This window comes from Condylostylus longicornis, unplaced genomic scaffold (assembly GCF_029603195.1).
Source record: "Condylostylus longicornis isolate FDR11 unplaced genomic scaffold, ASM2960319v2 ptg000100l, whole genome shotgun sequence".
NCBI lineage: Eukaryota > Metazoa > Arthropoda > Insecta > Diptera > Dolichopodidae > Condylostylus > Condylostylus longicornis.
The window spans coordinates 3,215,657-3,237,954 of record NW_026578068.1 but is presented as its reverse complement, the minus strand read 5'-3'; the positions used below and the strand labels follow the sequence as shown (position 1 = coordinate 3,237,954).

The following is a 22,298-nucleotide window of genomic DNA, read 5'->3' as shown; positions in this document are numbered from 1 at the left end:
GGTTGGCATACATTTTAGGCACTTGTATAATACTAATTATTTTTTAACCAAGATATAATAACGCTTGAGGCTTATTATTTTTTAACTTATTTCTTTAATTTGTCCTTTTATTATGTTTATTGGAACTGTTGAAAATGTCTGATTATTTTCTTTAACTTTTATACATTATACGCTTGGTACTGAATTTTTATAAAATTTTAACAAATTTATATCAATAAAACAGTTATAATATATTATGTACATAAGATGTGGCAGAATTTTTAACAAAAAGTTGTATTTCATGAAATTTGAGTTGAGAATTTCAAAATAAAATTAAGCTAAAAAGTAGACTTAAATTTGTCATTCATAATTTGATATATTATATTTATAATGTGAAAGTCATATACTATTTACTTTTCATGCATATGTTTGTAATAGAAATTTTTAAATTTAAAACACACTATTGCTAAAACTGGTTTTTTTTGATTTTTAAGTTTTTTGAATCGATTTTTTGACATTCATAATCTATTACTTGCAAGAAAAAAATATTTTACCAAAGTTTATAATTTCATGGGGAAAAATTGTGCCGATCTGAGCCATTTTTATATTATTACTAAATGTCAAATTAATTCTGTTGACAACTTTGTATGTTCAACCCTGCACATTATTAATTTGTCTAATTGTCATTATTTTCAAGAATTTTTGACATCATCTTCAGGTTATATGACAATTTTGTTTGCTTATAGGAAAAAAATGGATACTCCGCCGCTGAAACCACCGAGACAAAAAGGTGGAAAAACTATAAAAGATGAGGTATTTAAAAAACAATTTATATGAAATAAAGTAATTATAAAGCAGGATAATATAAAAATAATGTTAATTTAGTTTTGGATCTGTAAATTTTAAAGTAATTGGAATTTTAATATTGATTAACTGGCCCCATAATTTGTTTTTAAAATTTTGTATTTATTATTTATTTTGCTAAATTAATTATACTTATTATATATAATATGATTTTGAAATTTGATTAGAAATTTTTTCAAAAATTCAAATTCCTCCTTAAATTTGTATTAATCATCTAAAGAAGAACACGTCAAGATATGGGCGGAACTGATTTTCTTTGATAACACTGAAACTATGTTTATTTAATTATAGTTACAAACGTCTGGCTTTCTTGTTAACGTTATTAAAACATTAGGATTTAGTGAAACGCATGAAGAACGACAAAATGAAAAAGTGAAAATTGAAAAAGAATTTAAAAAGTCTGATCAGCGGTTAAATGACTTAGTTTCCAAACATGATCAAGATTTGACAAGAGTATTACCTCTGTTTAGTCAAGTTTCTACACAAATAGCTACCAGCAGGGAAAAAATCCATTCTGTTAAAGAAAATTTAATTGCTTGCAAACAACTGTTGCAATGTAAAAGAGATGAAATACAAAAATTGTGGACGGATGCTGTTCAGCATAAATTCGTACTGGAAATGTTAGAAGAAATGTAAGATACATATTTAAATTAAATTTAATAATTGTTTTTCTTGATTTACTCTTTGTTTTTTTAGAAATGATTTAAGGAAAGTACCATCAATTGTTTCAATGTATTGTTGCAAAAGACAATATCTACATGCAACTAAAAAATTAACACAAGCTATTGAAAATGCGGAAGGTCCGCTAGGTGATGTTGATGGTTTAAGTGATCTTCGTGCGGATTTGCAAACACGGAAAATGCACTTATATAACAAACTGCATGAAGAATTAAATAAACATTTATACCAAAATTCTACTGCCGAAGTTTTGAGTAATTTTCAACGTCAGAATTCTACTCGCAACAGCGCTCAGCAATTTCAACGTAATTTCGGCATTCGTCGTTCTACAGATCGTGCGGAAGCTAATGCTCGTGTTCGTAAGGCTTTGGTAGAAATGACGCAAGGCTTTGATTTAGAAAAAAGTGAGGTTGTTGATGATGCTGATCTTGTAGATCCGGAGTTAAGTACAACATATTTTATTTCAATAATTGTTGAATGCTTTGCTATGTTGGAAAAAGTGCCTGATTCAATAGAAACAATTCGTGTACAAATTCAAAATCAATTATTAGAGATTGTCCGTGTAACAACCAATCAAATGATATCATTAAATTTGCCATCAATTCATGGTACTGCATCTGAATTACATCCACTTTTAGCTTTGCTTGAAGTTATTTTTAAGCAATTCAAAGCCGTCGCCCAAACTCATTCGCTTTTACTGAAAAATATTTTGAATGTTACCCAAAGATATTCAGTTCAAGGATGTGGAAACTATGATTTACCTGATTTCTGGCATCAAGCTCAATCAGTTGTAAGTATATTTATATATAAAAAAGTATCTTAAATATGTAATAACAATATTATATCATTTTTAGTTGCAACTCTTATTGACTGATTATTTGGATATACAAAATGCATCCAGTGAAGAAACTTCGCAAAATAATTTCAATGAATCAAATAGCAATATTAATTCGTTCTTTTTGCGAAGAAAAGTCCAAAGGTACATACTTATAAATTCTACAAAAATTTATTTTATATTGAAATATTTTTTAATATAAATACTATATTTATAATGTTCTTACAAAAATTTTAGCGTTCGGCCAACTTATCGATATTATCGGTTTGTAATATAAATATGTTTTGTTAGATTTAATGTTTTGCTAGTTTAAAATTCAGTTTTGATTATTTAAAAACGCGTTAGTATAAACTGCACTCTATAAAAATAATCTTCCCTGATGTTATTTACTTTCACTTTGTAATGCATACAAAAAAATTAGATACTTTCCATATTATACCAGTATAATATTAAAATTAGTTAGTTTTTCAAATTAAATATGTTAATCAAGTTAACTACTTTAGTTTCTTTGCTAAAAATCCATTTATAAATAAATTATTAACGTTTTTTAGTAAAAAGGCGCTTTATAAATTTGACAAGTCAGCATGGCAACAGTCAGATAGTTTACCAAAAGAACATCGAAGAAATGCATCAGATATGTCGAATGATGAAAACATATTTTCAGAAGTTTATAACAGTATGAATAGTGGTAAAAAACGTGAAAGGAATTTAATTTGTAAGGCAGATCCGTCTTTAATAAGAAAAATTTATATACCTTTGGTGTCATATATCCATGAAATTGAAGGATTTATGAAGTGCAAATCTGGGTAGTTCTATTTTTACATGATTTTGCTTAAAATAACGATTTTATATTTTAGTTTGCCATGCAACCTAAGTGATTTTGTATCAAACTATGTTAAAGAAACATACTTGTCTAAAGGGCATTACAGAAATTTGCAAATGACCATTGAATCTTTATCAAAAAATCAAGATGCCTGGCGTACTATTATAACACCAGAAGAAATGAAGCAAATGAACTTAGACAGACCCCTTCTCCAGTCAACAGTACATGTTGAAAGGCAGATATCTGAAACCAAAAGACTTATTCACGACCTTCCAAATTACTCGGAGGATTTATTAAAAATGGTTTGCTCGTTACTGAAAACATATAGAGAAACATGTCAGGCGGCTTATCGCGGAATTGTGCAACCTGATTCTGAAGACAAAAGAATATACAGTGTCGCGTGGTTGAAAGACGATGATATAAATAGATTTTTAAAGTAAATTTTTTGAATTTTTTAAATTATGTTTTAAAAATAACTTTGTTACATTCCTAGGTCGCTTCCAAACTGGACAGATTTAAAAACATCAAGTAATCGTTCTAAATTAGGTAGCAAGCAACTGCGACGTCAAAGCTACGAACCATCAGAAGAAGAAAGTCCAACGCAAGTACAACAACGTAATGTTAGAGAAGCTGAAATGTTAACAAGTAATTTAGGTGAAGGTGGAATCTCACAGTCCGAAATTTTATCTGATATAAGTGTTTTAAAAGAATTGGCGATATTGCAAGAAAGTATGGAGTGGTTTTCCAGTCGTATTTCAGACTTCGCGAGTGACCTTAGGCGACCCATTATAAATGGATTTAATGTTAATGGCGGTTCTGAATATTCCTCAGTTACAATTAAAGATGGAACAATTAAAGTGCTTACTAATTTAGCATTAGAATTCGATGAGTTGGCAAATACTTGTTTGCTTGTGTTACATTTAGAGGTTGGTTAATATTCAAATAAAAATATTTCAATTTAAATATTTTTCGAATTTTTAGGTTCGAGTTCAATGTTTTCATTATTTGAGAACGAAAATTCCTCCCAAATCAAATAACTTTATTGGGCATAAAGAAGACATTCTCGAACCTGATGCTCAAGTTTTAAAATTAACTAAGGTTTTGGCTGATATGGATGAAGCATTAAATGCTACGCTGCATCCTAGAAAAACAAGGGTAAAAAACAAAGAAATTTTAAATAATTTTCAGATTAAAGCAAACTATTGACAACATTTTTCTACTTTAGTATATATTTGAAGGACTTGCTCACTTAGCATCAAGAATTCTAATTCAGGCTTCCAATTATATGGAAAATGTTGATCAAATTAACATTCAGAGGATGTGCCGTAACTCCTTAGCACTTCAACAAACTTTGAGTAGTATTACAGCTTCAAGGGAAGTTGCATTAGACCAAGCAAGAAATTTTTATGAGCTCTTATGCATGGAACCAGATGTAAGCAGTGAAATTATTTGAAAAAAAAATTTCAGGAAATTATTAAAAAATATTTTTCAGGAAATTCTTACCAGTATTGTAGAAAAAGGAAGTCAATTTACTGAAATGCAATATTTAAACGCTTTAAATTTATCATCAAAATCACGTGGCATTAATGATGCAAATAGTTTAGCTTCATATCAACAAAAGCTCTCTGACATATTAGGTGCTAAACCAGCTGATGGTGTTATTGTCTGATAATTTTTTTTTATTATTATTTTTAAGAAAAATCTTTACACAATAAAATTATTAAATTGCAATTATATGCGAAAATAGAAAGATTATGTAATTCCAGATTTTTTTTTTCGAAATACTTTAAGATCCTTAAAATACTTATGTTATATTCATTAAAATTATATACAATTAATTTACGTACCTTTTTTTGGTTTAAAAATTATTAAAACTTAAGTTGTGTAAAATAAATATATTAAATAAATCAGTCTTGTTAAAAATACTAGAGGATATAAAAAATTTTAGTATCTTATTGGGGAAACGAAGAAGTTTTATAATTTGTCTAATTTAATAATTATAGCTTTATGGAACTGTAATTTCATTAAAATTACATTTAAGAAATTTTCTTTATTTAAAGTGTAAAATCAATTCAATTAAAAAAGGAAATTATAGGATTTATAAATAAAAACGTGGTTATAGAATTGTTAAAACTTAGAACGGAAGTAAATAAAAAAAAACAGCTTAAAATTCGCCTTATATGTGTTCCAATGTTTAAGGAAGTGAATATATTGTATTGTAAAACAAAAATTCAAATTCTGAGACACTTTTTGCTTAGTTGAAACATTAAATGTTCATCCATATTCAATAATATTAATAGTAAAATATATAGATATATAAATACAAATTAGAATGTTATTATAAAGTTATATACAAGAATATTATGTACATGTGAAAAATTTGTCCAATAATTACAAATTTGCTTATATTTACGTATTATAGTCAACCACTTTTATTTTATAAAATTTATTCAAAAGGAATTTTCACATTATTGTTTGATTTTTGATTCAAAATATTCCATTTATTGAAGTTAATTGATGATTATTTTTTTGTATCTAATTTTATTTTTGAAATTGAGAATTACAATGTGAACAACAAAATTTTATAAAATTTTTTTTAGATATTTATAAAATTTGAAATTTTTGGGAGAAACTTTTCGTTAATTTCGTTAAAAGAAAATAATAAATACATATGTATGTAATATTATAGATGAACAAATTAAATTTAGTACTCAGTTTCAATTAAAAACAATATAATAATGTATAATAAAAACGAAAGAAATTGAAATATTTCTGTGTATTTATATTGAAAATAATATTAATAAAAGTTGGAAGTTATATTAAAAATAAAACATATATAAATAAAATATATAGACATATAAATTATCAAAAAAACATATTTATGGAAAAAAAAAGAGAAATAAAAAGAAAATAACTAAAATCTTTTTTTTAATTCATTGCATTTAATTTGGTCATGATAGTTGAATTTGTCATATAAAATCGAAATTTTTAAAAAATTTTATATTAAATTTATTTAAGTATACATACTTTATCCAAATCAATGATTTTGGATATAAGTTTGGTGGATCGTAGAATATTCATATTGCAATGTAAATGGCAGGGACTTTGTTGGGCTTGGAGTTAATTCGGACATTAAATTAAGTTTTATTTGAGTGTTTTTTGGTATTTCTCTTATAAAATTAAATATTAATTTTGAATGTTTGTAGAACAAACATAACTATCCTTTTGTAAATAATAAAAATAGGTGGGGGGGGGGGGGGGGGGGGGGAACTTGAATTTTTGAAAATGAGGAATGGTTAAACAATCTATTTTTTCAATTTGGAAAAAAAATGAAAGTTTTTTATTTTAAAATATATATATACAATAGAAATGTTTGTGGATTGTAAAATATTAAGCAGAATATAAAAATCAATATAAAAAAGAAAAATAAAAGCAACACATGTTTTTGTTCTAGTAGTTTTTATACAATGTATATTTTTATTTATTGTGCTTTTTTTTATTAGGATAAACACATTTTGGCACATTTACATATAATATAAATATATTTTCTCTTTTAGTTTAAAAATCATTTTTTTTTTTAACTTTATATTTATGCATAGTTTATATGTATTACATATTATTGTTATATAAATAACTGATATAAGTATTTACGTGCAATAAATAATTTTATATATAAAAAAATGTTTATGTCTATATAATAATATTAACTTATATATACATAGTGTTTTAAAGAAATGAATAATTTTACAATTATAACAAAATATTCATTTTTAAATTTTAGTTTACAACTATTGGACACTGTGCATAAAAAAACAATAATGGTATTACCAAAATTTGAGTTTTTTATTTAGTTTAGGTTATATTATTTTATAAATTTGAATTCAGATTAAAAAATAAATTTCAATATTTATGCAAATTGCATACTCTAAAATTTTTTCTATTGAAACCTTGTTTCTTTAGTAATTTTTATTCTAAGTAATTAATTGTTTCAAGTTTTTTTTTTCTGTGTTCTGCTTTACAAAATTATGATTATTACTTTGTTCAATCAAAAAAACAAAAAAAGGTTTTTTTTTCTCTCTCTTTACTTTTTAAATTTGCCATAATAGCAAATGATTTGTACTATCTTCTCGTCCAGCGATTTCACTTGGTGAATTTGAATTCGAATTTCCAAAATTTTCATAACCATCGCCGCCTGATATAATTAAAGTTTTACCAGCTTCAGCTTTTGTTTTATCTTTAGTATTGTGTATTGTATTTCTAAAATGAAAAATAATTTTATTATTCATTAAATATATTCGATTTTTATTTTAATTTTTATTTTGGTTTGTTCATGGATGGTATTTAACAGTTTTGATATAACAAGAGGCGGGAAATAATATAATCAACAAAAAATGTAGTCTGGAGTATTTCTTTTTAAAAATACATTAAGAATTTAGTATAATTTAATATATTTCACATAATTACCGTTTTGATTTCCTATCTAAACTGCTATCAACACTTTTACTACTATATTTTGATGTGGTCATACTACTGCTATTTAAATTATTACTACTGCCAATTTCACTTCTTGTTCTACTATTACTTCTATTATTACTTGTATTACTATTTCCAATGCTATTATTATTATTATTATTGTTATAATTATTATTGTTATTATTATTATTATTTAAATTATAACTATTATTTGATGATATTGTATCAAATTCTTGATTATCTGATGATATTATTGATGATGTTGCAGTAATTATATTTGATTCAACACTAGTTAAAAATCTTACATGACCGGTATGACCGTGTGGTATACCAGTTACAATTGGTATATTATTTGTTTGACCTTTTATATATGATTGAGCTGGTATAGTTAATAATACACCAGCACTTGTTCCGATCCATATTAAATCCTTACATGCTAATAAGGATGTTACACGTAAACAAGCTGCTTTATGTTGTCGTATTATGTCGTCACAATTTGATAACATTTTATTAACTGATGGTGCTAAATTAACTTCGAATATTAATTCATGACTATAAAATAAAAAAAAAATTATTTAAAAAGTATATAAATTAATATTTTAAATTTAAATTATTAGTTTTAGCTGAAAGGCCCGCAATTTTTTTAAATTTCAATTATTATGCTCATCATCAATTATTTATTAGGTGAAAATTGTCTGAATATAGAGACAGAATAGAATAGAGAATATAAAACATTAATCGAGTATTAGTAAATAATTGATTAGCTACACATTGCTTTTATTTAATTGTAATATCTTTGTACTAACTGTTTAATAAACTGTTAGTATGAAGAGTGCTGTGTACAACATTTTCATTAAAGAAATTTACCTTATTCATTTGAAAAAGATAAATTATAGTTTAAGGAGCGATTTGATATTCTTTATAATTTTTAATTTGGTACAAAATATTATAATATATCCTCCATTTTGTACATTTCATATTATGTAGAACATAGATATAGATAATTTAATTTTATACAATATTATCGCAATCATATTGGTCTCTAAATTTACTAATTAATAGAAAATAATTTATTGAAGAATGTAAACTATAGTACCTAATCTTCATAAATTTAGAAGTTAAGGGTTAAATTTTTATTTTATTCAATTTTGTCTGTTGATTAATATTTTCTAAGAGTAATTTATTTTTCCATCACTCACCTAGTGGAATGAAAACATTTAATTACAGCTGAATTTTGTATTGATATCCATACACAATTATTACATATTGCCATATTTGTAATTGGTTTAGAATCTGAAGAGATTTGTATTGTGCTCTCAACCTAAAATAAACAAAAGTATTAAAATAATTAAAAAAAAAAATAATTTATAAATTTTCAATTTAATTTATTTTACAATCGAAATATGTATTTATTATTTTGTAAAATATACCTGTAAAGTTTTTGTATCTAAAACTTTAATTGTTCCTTGTATTGTACACCAAAGTTTTCCATTAACATTTAATAATTTATTGACAGGACTTGAAACAGTTCCAATTGATATACATAAAGGATGAGATGTGTTCCAGCCAACTAGAAAAGGATTAATAAAGGTAATGAAATTAATAATTTACTAATTTTTTTTTCAATTTCAAAACTAATTAAATATAAAATGGAAAACTTACCATTATCCCTTAAATAAACACAAATATCACCATTTGCTAATGAAACGAAAACTCTATTGTCATAATATCTGCAAGAAAATTAAATACAAAAATACAATAATTTTCTAAATTGATATATGTATATAAAAAATAATATGTATGTAATAATGATGTGATAAAACGGGAAATTAAAGGTTATGTCTGTTGTAAATTTGTATTTTATATGAATATTAATATTCAATGAAATTATTGATTATTCTTCATCAAAATTGTATGTATGTAGTAGAATTAAAGAAAATGAAATAAATAATGGTCATATAAAAGGTAATGATGAGTAGAACAATTTATGATTAATCTTCAAGATATTGGATGACATTTTTGCAAAGTATAATTTCAATTACACATATCTATTTGCAAGGACATGTAATATATTGTAAGTATTACATAATATTTATAAATGGGTACGTAAATCGAAGAAATATGTTAAAAATTATTTTGATTTTAGGTTTCTTATATTATAAAATATTGTTATATTTGTTCATAGTTATATTCTTGTACACTTATATTCTTAATTCTTATAAAATATTAGACACAATCTATATTGAGAAAGCGGAAATATCTCAATTTTCTGGATTTGATACATTAGTAGTCGAGTAGTAAATGGAGATTTGAGATTTGGTTTGAGCAGAAATATTTTTATTTTAATTGAATAATTAAAAAGCGACTGTATTATAAATGCAAAAATTAGGCAAATTCAAATATTCTTATTTAATTTTAAAGAAAATTGTTGATGGGTACATGAAAATACAACCTTAAAAAAATGAAATGTTATAAAAAACTTTTGAAATGTTTTTAATGCAAACACATTTTAAAATTTAAAGAAAATATTTCTAATCAAGACAAATTAAGCCTCACAGAATTTTTAGATTTATTCAAAATTGAAAATGTGTTTTAAAAGAATGACTTACAAAATCGAATAAACCGACGATAAATGTTCAATTTTAATTTTATTTTTCTTAATTCGAATGTTATCTGTACTATTATAAACATGTATGCATCCATCTTCAGTACCTAACCACATTGTTGATTGCTGAGATTCCATATCTTCTGAATTAGAGTCCTAAAAATATGAAAAAATATGAAAAATTTGAATTAAAACTATTCTAAAATATCTTATTTATTAAATACCTGATGTTGATGATGAATAGTTGATAAATTTGACATTGATGAAATTGTTTTTGGTATAGGACTTGATATACGATTTTCTGGATTTGTAATATTGTTTGAATCCAATATAGTATTTATTTGATTTCCACCAACATTAACATTTCCTGATATATTGGTTTCATTATTAGTTCCACTAATATTACCTAATTGTTCAGGATCTGAATCATCACTTGAACTATTTGAGTCTAATTGAATTTCATTTAAATCACTACCAGTTGAAATACCTGCTGGCATACTATTTGATTCTTTTATATTTGCTGTTACTGTTGTTGTTGTTGTCGCAGTTGTATTTGATGATGATGAAGTTTTCTTTGAATTATCCGAGGAACTACTATTTCTACAACTTTGTGGCGGTTCTTCTGTTGATGATTGACGACTTTGTGATTTTCTTCTTTAAACGAAATTCAAATTTTTTTTTTTAATATTATATAATACAGATATATATATATACATTTTGATATAAGAATTTTACTAACGTTTCTTTATATGCTGGTACAGATGCAATACATAATATTCTTGCATTACAAACTCCATTACAACTTGAAACAGTTGGTGGATTTTCTTGTATACTTAAAACAGCAACTTGACCAATATAACCATCACTATTACATACCCAAACATCTTTTTGATCAGTTAATGTTGGTGCTGCACATGTAAACTGGAGACCGGCTCTAGTTTTTCTTAATGCAATTGATCTTAAAAATTCAGGAGTAGGATGTCGTTCAAGACAGGCCGCTATTTTTATAATTGGAATGCAGGATTAACAAAGCAATGCTGAATTGTGGTGAATTGCAAATTACCTAATTTTTGTTTAGCATCATTGAATATTTCTTCCCATTTGGCCCGTCTTTCTGCTTTACTAAATAAAACTGTCACATGTTGACTATCACCCCTAATAAATTTTGATATTCAAACGAATATGAAATTAATATAAAAAAATAAAGATAAAATTTTTAATTTATAAGATAATTTTTTAACAATTAACTAAATTTTAAAATAATTAAGTAAAATTAAATGATTAAATGGAAAATATTTGCAATAATTCGAAAATTCTTCAAGAATTCAATGAAATATAATTTTTCGATATAATTTTAAAAGCACACCTATGGTAATTTTTTACATTGAAGAATGTTGACTAAGGAACAAAATTTGTTGGAAGATAATCTTCCAGAAATTGATAGTTATATGTGGTTAAGAATTTTTAAAAGCGCTAGATAAAAATCGATTTATGAAGGTAGTGAACTAAATGGCATATTTTATTTAATCTATTTGTTTCTTTAATAATTGGATTTTTAATTGTAAAACTCAAAATAAGTTTAGGAGAATTAATTGTGTAATTTATTTGTATTACGTATGTATGTCGTTTTTTTTATAAAAACTTACGGTATATTTATCATAAATTTTAATGAATTTAATTGGCCATCATTTAACTGTCTTTCACATTCAGTCAAACGTGTTTCAACTTCACTTAAATAATTTCGTATTGTTTGTTCTAGAACTTGATGTAAAGCTGATTGAAATTTTATTGATGTTTGAATTTGATCAATTTGCTGTATTTTATTACGATCATCAACTAATTGTTCATAATCCTTTTCAATACGTCGGGCATTTTCATCTTGAGCTGAAAAATTGTAGAAACGGAATATCAACAAAATAACAAATAAATTTCAAATATTTTTTTTTTGTTTTTTAATTTTAAATTTACGTTAAATTAAATTGAATATAAATTTAAACTTACTTTTGACAATTTCCACATATTCTATTGGGAATTTTCTTAAAAATTTATATTTAATATTTTCGAGTGTAGAAGCAAAAGTGATGTCAAGTGTTGAAGTATTGCTCCTATATTTATAAAAGAAAAGAAGATTATTAATTAAAAGAATAAAGATAATAATTAGCGTTTATAATCCGCTCTAGTTTACAAATTTAATAAGATTCTCTAATTTGATTTATATATAAGCATTATATAATACCTAAAATCTTGTTTTTTAATTGCTCCACTACGTCTTTTAATACTGGTTAAAACAAGCAAATCACTAAATAAAAATAAGCCTCGCATATGATTTGATGTATGATTTGATGGTAATTGAACTAAATCATATATTAAAAATTGTCTCTCTGGTGCAACTAAATCCGATATTCCTTCAATATATGTTTCATATTGTCTTAAGGCATCTTCACGTTGTCCATTTTCATTTATCTCTTTCTTTTTACAATCCAAATGTACTAAAATATCATGAACTAATTTAAGGACATCCTGTATTGGTTTCTGATCAATATCGGAATCAGTATGTTTTAATAATCTTGTAAAAAGCATTTCATAGCTAAAATTAAAAAATAAAATTTTTATAATTTTTATAGAAAGTTGATAAAATACAAATAACTTACTTTACGAATTTTTGTATCGGTTTTATAAGTAAATTATCCAAAGTTAATTTACCCTTTTGTTCTCTAGCCGTTGATTCTAAAAATTTACCAAATGCTGGTCGAGCTTGTACAGCTGTTTTAACCGCTTCATGTGCTCGATCACGATTATTTACAAAACAAGTATAAGTTTCAAGTACTTCTGTTTGAGAAAACTGTAAAAAACGTAAATAAAAAAATTTTGGAATTTTTTTTTTCAAATTATATAATAAATTGGATTTTTTTTGCATTTACCGTCTCGAGGAATGATTCACAGCATAATGTTGGATCTAATGGATCTGATTTCGATTTTAAATCATTATAATATTTTTTATGTATTGATAATAATTCAGTTGTCATAAAAAAAATTTCATCAACAGCTTTTGTATCAATTAAACCAGCAGATTCTGGGGTCTTTAATACATTATAATACTTTGTAACAATTGTTGTTAATGCATCAACATATGATGCTTCAGTTCTATAAATTTCTTCAACTATATGATTACGAGTATCCTGAAAATATGAAAAAAATTTTGAAATATTTGTAAATAATAAAATTTAATATTAGGAAGTAGAGTTTTATTGTATAAATTTTGGCATTTTAATATAGTAGACAATATTTCATTAATTGTGAGTATTGAAATTGAAAACTAAGAATATATATTTTACCAAAATTTTCATGTTGTGATATTATAACTGTTTTATAAATCGTCCCAAAGGAATTGAATTATATATTAATTATATATAAAATAATTGCAATTTTCGCTTTAGAATTTCTTCCCTTCTTAGGTTGTTAATAGGGATGAAATTTAAAAATTACAGAGAGTTTTTAAAGATTTGAAAAGACTTTATAATTGAAATATAAATAATGGTTATAGTTTTCCACATTTTTAAATAATTATGTTCAATAGTATAGTAAGAATATAATGAATCCATAAATTTTTATTATTATGTCTCATTAATTTGCATAACGCTATCAAAATATTAATTGTGATTAAAAATTTATTATAAATTATAACTTAAAGCCTTATCACAATACTAAATAATCAAAGAAAATCAAAATAATTATGAATTCTTATTACCCAACTATTACTTCTAAGCATTGTGTACATATTGTGTACATATTGTGTAACATATACTATATAGGTTTTCTTATATTTCTTTACTATATAGGTGTATTAAATACTATAATTTTAAGTTCAATAATTGCGTACTCATGTACCTATCTGAATTTACGTAAAAAATTTAACAAAAGAAATAAACATTCGCATTATTTACATATGTAAAATTACATTACGTATATATATATATGTAGCATATGGGCTTTTCTTATAGATAAAAAAATAGATTTCATCGCATTTGTCTAGCTAGAGTAATCGCGTTCTACGTATGTATATCTAAAAGAAAATCAAAGAAAATACAATATTAACAACAATATGCGATGAGACAAAAAATTGTAAAATTGTTGTTTTTGTTTTGTATATTTTATTATTAGAAAATATTTGTAATAATTATTGTAAAAAAAAATCATATAAGTAATAAATTAAGGTAACCATAATTTTTTTATTAAAATTAAGTAACAAAATAGTTATAGGCCCAAATTGTAGATTTAATATTTAATAATCATCAATAATGAACGAAAGGTGAATTATCGTGTATGTTTTTATTTTTACGATCTTGCTATTTACCTCTCACAAAGTTTACCCAATATGATCCTCACAAAATTTTTCTATACCTTACAATATCTAGTACTTAATTTTTAAAGATTTTAGAAGTTCCAGATTTCAATTTTAAAAACGCGTAAATCTGAGTTAAGATTAACTGATTCAAGAAACAAAATTCAAGATCAAAAACTCGTTTCATATCGGCGAGTATTTGTATATTTTGTATATAACTACTTACGTATATAAAATTCTATTTTTTGCAATTAAAATACAAACATAATTTCGAATTCTAATGACACATGAGCTGTGGTCACTTTAAATATAAAATACACAATAATATCTAAACTAAAAATAAAACAAAAAAAAAAGAAAAACTACTAAAAGAAAAGAACTAAAAAAAAATATTAAAAAAAAACCTACACATGTGTAAAAAAAAATGTTGTTTTTACAATTATTGTGTCGCGTTGAATGAGCGCCAAGAAGACGCACGACTTTTTCTTCAGTACTATATAATCTTTATGAAGTTAACCTAAAAAGTAAAAAAAAAAAAATTGACCCAATTTCCTAAGAATTGTGAAAAATAAATAATATTTACAATTCGCAAGGGAATTTTTCTTTTTAAAATGATTCCTTCGTATAAAAAACAAAGCAACAAAAAAAATTGCATTGCAGGTGTTCATATTCTAATGAATTAGATTTTTAAATTTTCAACTTTATAAGAAAAATACATATACAGAAAATTTCTATGTAAGTATAAGTAAAGTAAGTGTTGCGAACAAACAATTTAAATTTCAATGTAAAAAAAATTTTTAAAGTTAAATAATTATTTTATGTTTTTAAAATTATTAATAAAAAAATTTTAAAATTTACAATTGAAAAATTTTTAATATACGATAAAAAAATACGATATAAAATACGATATTACATTTTGTAAATATCAAACATAATAATGTACATACAAAAAAATTGTGAAAGAGGGGGGGGGGGCGAATAAGATTGTTATATATCATTTTAAGGGTGGATCATCCCGTAGAATTTATTGGAATAAAATTCACTGAAATTCGTCAATTTTTACATACTTTATTACATTCACTATTAAAAGAATAAAAATGAATTATATGAAATATTTATATGTTTGTCACTATTGCTATGTCACTATTGCTATATACTATGTATATTAGGATTTCTCAAAACAAACATGTTATACTCTATATATTTTTTATTTATCATTAAAAATTTCATATTGCGACTTCTTTTCTATGATCCTTATAGAAAAAAAAAAACAATAAATTATTATTTATTTTAATAATTATGTTAAACTTAAAAATGTGGTTAAAGTAAACAAAATCAAGGTTATATCAAGAATTATTTTTTTACTGTTTATGAATTTTATGCAAAAAACTACGCATTTATTAATAAATAATAGCTTTAAAATTTAATAGTTCTAAATAAAATTGCATTTAATCTTAGACTATAGTGGGTCTATAGTTTCTATTATTATTATATTTAAATATGTATCTAAATACAATTTATATTTCTTAAAATTACGATATTTCATTGATATAACCTTTAAATTTACGTTCTTGTATTTCGAAACATGAATAACAATGACAGTGTGAAGTTTCTTTAATTTATCAATGAGTACCTTTGTTTAACAAAACAAATTCTTATATTTATATAAAGAGTATTGTGATTGCTATATAGCTAAATTCATTGAAACACTTTAAAAACACCATAATTTTGGAATCTATTTATAACCTTCGTTTCGAACTAGTTATTTAGTTTTTAATTCCTATTAGCTCGCTCTCAATATAACTTTTTAAATTTAATTATTAATATTGGAAAAATCGGAAAATGAAGACTCGTACTGTAAGATATGTTATGCAACAAATATATTCCATTATATATTTTGAAATATATTTGAATATAGATGATATTAACCAATTAAAGAACATGATCGTAAAATGAAAACCTAAACGATCAAACAAATTTTTTAAAGTAATTACATTTTAACAAGTTAATTAAATATAATTGATTTTTTTTTTCTAAAATTGTTCAAAAAACAATTGGTCCTTAACGTGTTAATTCCTTAATCTTATATTAGTGAAATATATAAACTCATTTTATTAGAGTATAATTCAAATATTATAAGAAGTAAAAGTGTTTAATTGTGAGACATTATTAATATTTCACCGACTATATATTGAATTCCTAAAAGTATGCAAATGAAAACTATCATTGACTTCTATATATACATATACGGATATATATGTATATAGCAAATATCGTTTTCATATTATACAATCTTAAATGATTTGTGAATTTACGTTTAAATAATAATTATTATTTAATTATTATTTTTGGCAAATTAATAATTTTTCTTTTCTGTACTTTTTCTGTACATTTTTTTTCTTGTTTTTTTTTTCTGTATTTTGACATTTCGACATTTCATAATATACTGTCAATAATCTTTTCAATGTCATTAAAATATTTTACTAAATGGCAAACAAAAACAAAAAATTCTTTTACGTTCACGTACATTATTATACTATATATACATTTGTGTATACATACTTATACCAAATACATATATACGCGTATATATATACGTGTATTTTCATAAATTTCATATAATTTTCATTCAAACACTTCATATTCTTTCAACTGAAAAGTTTTTTCACTTCGAAGATAAAATTTAGAAAATATTTGTACATAAATATTTTAAGAATATATTTGAAAACTATATATCAAAAAATTAAAAAAAAAAAAATATAATAAAAAATTAATAAAATATAACATACATTCTATATACATACATGCAAACATACGTACAAATTTAAATAATCAAAATTTTACTTTTAAAATATAACGTTGACCGTTGAAGGTTGACTATCATATTATTTATAAGAGCAAATTCAAAATATATATATTTTTTTTTGAAATTTCAAATACACGAGTATATTAAAAAAAAAAGAAATATTTTTTATTAAGGTTTAATTTTTCTCTTGAACACAATATTTGTTAACATTTTGCTGTGCAGCATAAAATTAACAAACATAACTCTTGTACCACTATAATGAGAATTTATAAAACCTTGATAAGACCAATCGCCAACTATGGGTCTGAAATTTCGACATTGACATCGAATGAAGAAGAAAAACTCCCCATATTTGAAAGGAAAATTCTTCGAAAATTTTGTGGATCGAAAACATTGAGCGTTGGAACCTTAAGTAATCATGAGTTAAACGATATAATAAACAATGCAGATATTGTCAGGTTCATTAAATCGCAAAGGTTAAAGGGGCCACATAAAACGAATGGAAGATGATAGAAAACCGAAGAATGTTTTGCAATATAAACCCGACCCAGCAAGAAAACGAGATAGATCTAAAAAGAGGTGGCTTAATGATATTGAAGACGGTATAATCAAAATGGTCATTGTAAATTCCAAGAGAAAAACAACATATAGGAAGAGATGTCATGGAGGCAAAAAAACATCCAGAGTTGTGAGCCAAAAGAAGAAGATGAACTCTTGTACTACTTAATTGCATCAAATTTTCAATAAGATAAATAAAAAAAATTTAAACGTTGTTAAAATGCATATACAGTAGAACCCGTATATAAGCAACCCCTACAAAAACAAAATTGATTTGTTATGTTTTTCTACTTATTTGTTTGTCACACTAATTTACACATTGGCTACAAGTAAAAAATTACCTATTTCATCATTTTGCTTAGGTCATTTTGTAGAGCAAAATAAACCTTTAGCTCTAAAACTTTTTTAATTTCATCTAATGTATTGTTAAAGTATTCGAAATTTCATTTGTATCTCGCGTTTTCATTGCAATCTCGCTTACGAAGCAAAATTTGTGCTTATAGTACTCGTTTATATGAAAAATCGGATAAAATAACCGAAAAGTGTTTAATTTCTGGTCCGATTGAAATCGAACGCGATTTATAACATTAGTAGTTATAATATGGGCTATATAACAAAAATAATAAAAATTTTTATTTGAACTATTAATTTATTAATATTAAAAGATAAAATTGTGAAATGTCTTCTATAAATTAATTTATTATGAGGAATGTTATAATGGCGGTCTTTTCTTTTACTATACATAAAATTGTAGCGCATAATTCAATAAATTAATAGTAGGTAATGTTTCATATTATATAAAACGATATATGGTGCAATATTTTACGTAATATAAAAAAAATTGCTCAAATTTTTTGTATGCAAAATAATTTTGATAAATGGGATGATTTAACAAGAAATTTAGGGGAAGAAAACTAAAATTTATCTTTGAAGTGACGAAAATATAATTATTACTCATTTTATTTCGTACTGGAATTGTTCTTAGTGTACCTGTAGATACAATTCAAATAAGAATTCCAATTATAATTATTTTTGAATCCCAAAATATATATATAAACATATAATGATTAAAAACATGTGTATTCTTGATATTAAATGTTTAATTAAAGTCTTCAGAGCAAAGTTTTAAGAAAACAAATAAGAAATCGTAAGTTATTAAAATTGAAATATCCCTAAAAGTATGCAAGAACATTGTAAATTTTTTTCGCAGAATATAATTTTGAGAATTTTCTGAGTCTAAATAAATTAAGTCGAAAATTCGAATTTTGTTTTTGAAAAATATTTTAACTCTTTTCACTTTTGTGCAAGATTTGTTAATTTAAGATGAATATTATTGCCGTAAGAATATCAACTTACTTATATAGTTGTTTTGTTGTTATACAAATACGTTAAGCTAAATTTAAGATAAATTATTCCTGCTTCCTACCCAGCCTTTTATTTTACATTTTATACAGTAAATTGTTGTATATTTTTTTTTAGTTTCATGTTACGATTATTTTTGTTTTCAATAATTAAATATTAAAAATTATTGCAAAAAAATTTCAATTTTATAATATTAATTTTAACAAGAGGAGAATTAAAATTGTATAAAAATATAAAAACATTTCCAAAAATTCATTTTACAATATAATTTAATGAAAGATATTATGAAATTCCATTAATACAAAACACATTTTTATAAAAGTATTATAGTTTGTTCGTGACGTAATTCCAAAAATTAAATACACAGTGTTCCATAAGAAATTCATAATTTATATTAAATAACAAAAATAAATAATTGAAAGAAATCGAGTGACATGAGAAAATAGTTTGTTAATTACAGTCGAAATTCAATTACTAAAGCCCAATAATTGAATCAATTCTAAGATATGTAAAGTTTTAGATAACTTTTTAGCATTTTAAACTTTTAATGTTATTAAAGATCAAATAGATAAAAATAGGTTTATTTACGAATATCAAAATTCTATTAGAACATTTTCATTTTTCTTGATTCCGTCCTCTTTTTAAAGAATTCCTTTGTTTTTTTTTTGTTATTCTTGATTAATTCAATTTTTATCATCTAAAATGAAACATGCTGTAATAATTTACTTATAACTTCTGTATCTACATTATATATCTAAATGTATGAAAATATTTTAAAGGAAAATTGCTTTTCTTGTACTTTAATTATATATTTATATTTTTAAAAGAAGAAATATTTTTTTTTTTTATAAATCCATGAAAAATAAAAAAAAAACAAAACAATTTTCTTTTTCCTCTTTAAAAATCTATTTTATAAAATTTATAATTATAAAAAATTATGAGAATTCTGTGGCAAATGCATTCATCAATCAAACAAAGTAAGAATAAAAACAAAAAATATCAAAATAACAACAAACAGTTTTGGGCGGGAGGAGGCTTGAATATACTCGTGTGATACCAGACAATTTTATAAATTTTATTTTTCTCTATTCAAATTCTATATACTTAGTTTTGTTTTTATGATTTTTATTTTATTTTATCTAAAAAATTAACGCAACTTTTAGCTATGGTATTCATTTTGCAATATATATGTATGTAAAGCCAAACATATATATTTACATTTGAATTTATACAGAATAAGAATAAGATTTAATGAAAATCGAAAAGGCGCCAACTAGCCCAAAAATGAAAAGTGTGAAATAATGAAAATTGAAAAAAGAAAACAAAAATTACAAATATTTCTTATATAGTATTTAAATATATATATATATGTTTATATACATATAGAGGCTACATACCTAAATGTATATGATTTGTTAGAGGAATTACGAAATTTTCCTCGGAAAATTTAAATTCTAGACATTAAGTGAATAATACAAAATATTTTAATTTCGAGATTTTGTAAAAGAAAATTAATAAAAAAAAACAAAAAAAGAATAAAATCTTGTAAAATTAAATTCACTTTTTTCTTTTTTTTTGTTCTTTTTCCTTATTATAATTTTGTTTTGATATAGATACAAAAGGGTAATAAAGAGGGTAATAAAGTGGGACATCATCATTTTTAATTTTTCATTTTCCTTTTAATTTTAATGGTATTCGAGGACAGAGAACATAGAGGGTATAATCAAAGCAATCAATGAAAATAACAAAGAAATACAAAAAATAAAAAATGAAAAAAAGATTAGTGAACAAATTTTAAATTGAAGAATGCATTTTTAATTTAGAACATCTATATATTGGTCGTATATGCTAAATAGACATGTGTATATGATGCACATATATACATTTTTTTTATTGTATATTTAATGTTAATCAAATGTATATATATATACTTATATGCAGCATGCATTGGTACACTAAAAAAAAATACCTTTTAAATCATTATTTTTTACAATCAAAGAAAATTAATTATTTGGTAATAAATCATTTATAAAATTGAAAAATATGCAATGCCAAACCAACCTTATATTCAAATTGCTCCTACGCACTGTAGTCAAGGGTTGCGCTTTGGTATTTTAATAAAAAAAATAAGTAAGTAAGATGAATGCCCCAAAAACTTAACACAAATGAATGATTTATACGCGCACATACGTATATACGTACGCGTGTGTAGATACACACATTTTGTAGGTGTATGTTTAAAATATGTGCTTACATTTTGCTATGTAGGTTTATGAAATTTAATATGCAGTTAAAATTTGCTTGATTTTACAAGTTTATACTAATCAAATTCACAATATTAGGGGGGTGGTGAGGAAAAATAATTTTTTGAATTCTTTATATTTTAAAATAATTTCGTGATGGCATTTAAATTTAACAAGCTATAAAGCAAAAAACCACCAACCAATCTATAAATTGTCATATAACAAAAATGCCATGACAAATAATTGTAAATATGTAATTTATTTTTGTAAAATTTTTTTGAACGAAAATTATCACTTTGATGTTGTTTTTTTCATTGGAAAACAAAAAAAAAATCTGTGGTTTTTTTAATATTACACGATAATTGTATATAGTGACCGTTATGATTTCAACAAAATCTGGTCAAAAATTTAAAAATAATTTTTGTTATTGATTAATCAATAGTTTTTCCGCCACATTCATTATAGCACAATAGTTGATCTTATTGAGAAAAATAAACCAAATGTACGGTTTTTATGTATAAAATGGGGTGGAGTATAAATGTATAATATAAAAATTTGAAATCAAAAGTGGTAAAAAATGATTTAATTTTACGCAGGTTAAGAAATATTTTTGAATTGTTTTTTGTTTTTATGTTAAAGTTATCTATAATTTCAGAAGGTCTGACATGAATCTTATTAATTTTAAATACAATTAAGCTTATATAACAGGCTTAGTTAAGATAAGAAAGAA

General features: G+C 23.8%; 2 protein-coding genes across 5 annotated transcripts in view; one reads left to right on the top strand and one right to left on the bottom strand.

Annotated features, from left to right (window-relative positions):
* The first annotated feature begins 723 nt into the window (after positions 1–723).
* On the top strand, positions 724–5,614 carry LOC129614039 (exocyst complex component 4). 2 transcript variants are annotated; one of them, XM_055528424.1, is made up of 11 exons: positions 724–792; positions 1,135–1,475; positions 1,540–2,311; positions 2,376–2,500; positions 2,594–2,620; positions 2,908–3,162; positions 3,214–3,615; positions 3,673–4,105; positions 4,161–4,334; positions 4,405–4,611; positions 4,672–5,614. In XM_055528424.1, the coding sequence occupies exons 1-11, from the start codon at positions 733–735 to the stop codon at positions 4,846–4,848; spliced, it is 2,973 nt and encodes a 990-aa protein (XP_055384399.1). In that variant the 5' UTR covers positions 724–732; the 3' UTR covers positions 4,849–5,614. The 2 variants fall into 2 exon arrangements, with proteins under 2 accessions (XP_055384399.1, XP_055384400.1); XM_055528425.1 differs by lacking the exon at positions 2,594–2,620.
* Positions 5,615–6,827: 1,213 nt separating this feature from the next.
* The window catches only part of LOC129614093 (uncharacterized), a 53,569-nt gene continuing 38,098 nt past the window's right edge, over positions 6,828–22,298 (bottom strand). The window contains exons 3-16 of one of the 3 annotated variants that reach the window (XM_055528484.1): positions 13,179–13,436; positions 12,909–13,099; positions 12,494–12,844; positions 12,259–12,362; positions 11,904–12,141; positions 11,321–11,412; positions 10,997–11,255; positions 10,482–10,908; positions 10,262–10,413; positions 9,315–9,382; positions 9,083–9,222; positions 8,852–8,973; positions 7,644–8,204; positions 6,828–7,436 (exon numbers count right to left, since the gene is read on the bottom strand). In XM_055528484.1, coding sequence (XP_055384459.1) covers positions 7,268–7,436; positions 7,644–8,204; positions 8,852–8,973; positions 9,083–9,222; positions 9,315–9,382; positions 10,262–10,413; positions 10,482–10,908; positions 10,997–11,255; positions 11,321–11,412; positions 11,904–12,141; positions 12,259–12,362; positions 12,494–12,844; positions 12,909–13,099; positions 13,179–13,436 — 3,132 coding nt within the window. In that variant the 3' untranslated portion in view covers positions 6,828–7,267. Of the gene's footprint in view, positions 7,437–7,643; positions 8,205–8,851; positions 8,974–9,082; positions 9,223–9,314; positions 9,383–10,261; positions 10,414–10,481; positions 10,912–10,996; positions 11,256–11,320; positions 11,413–11,903; positions 12,142–12,258; positions 12,363–12,493; positions 12,845–12,908; positions 13,100–13,178; positions 13,437–22,298 lie in introns of all 3 variants that reach the window. The other 2 variants (XM_055528486.1, XM_055528485.1) reach the window with 2 other exon arrangements.

Coding starts and splice junctions, on each gene's coding strand:
- LOC129614039 (XM_055528424.1), top strand. CDS start 733: ATGGATACTCCGCCGCTGAAACCACCGAGACAAAAAGGTGGAAAAACT. Junction 2,501..2,593: donor TTGCGAAGAAAAGTCCAAAG/GTACATACTTAT, acceptor CAAAAATTTTAG/CGTTCGGCCAACTTATCGAT. Junction 4,335..4,404: donor TGCATCCTAGAAAAACAAGG/GTAAAAAACAAA, acceptor TTTCTACTTTAG/TATATATTTGAAGGACTTGC.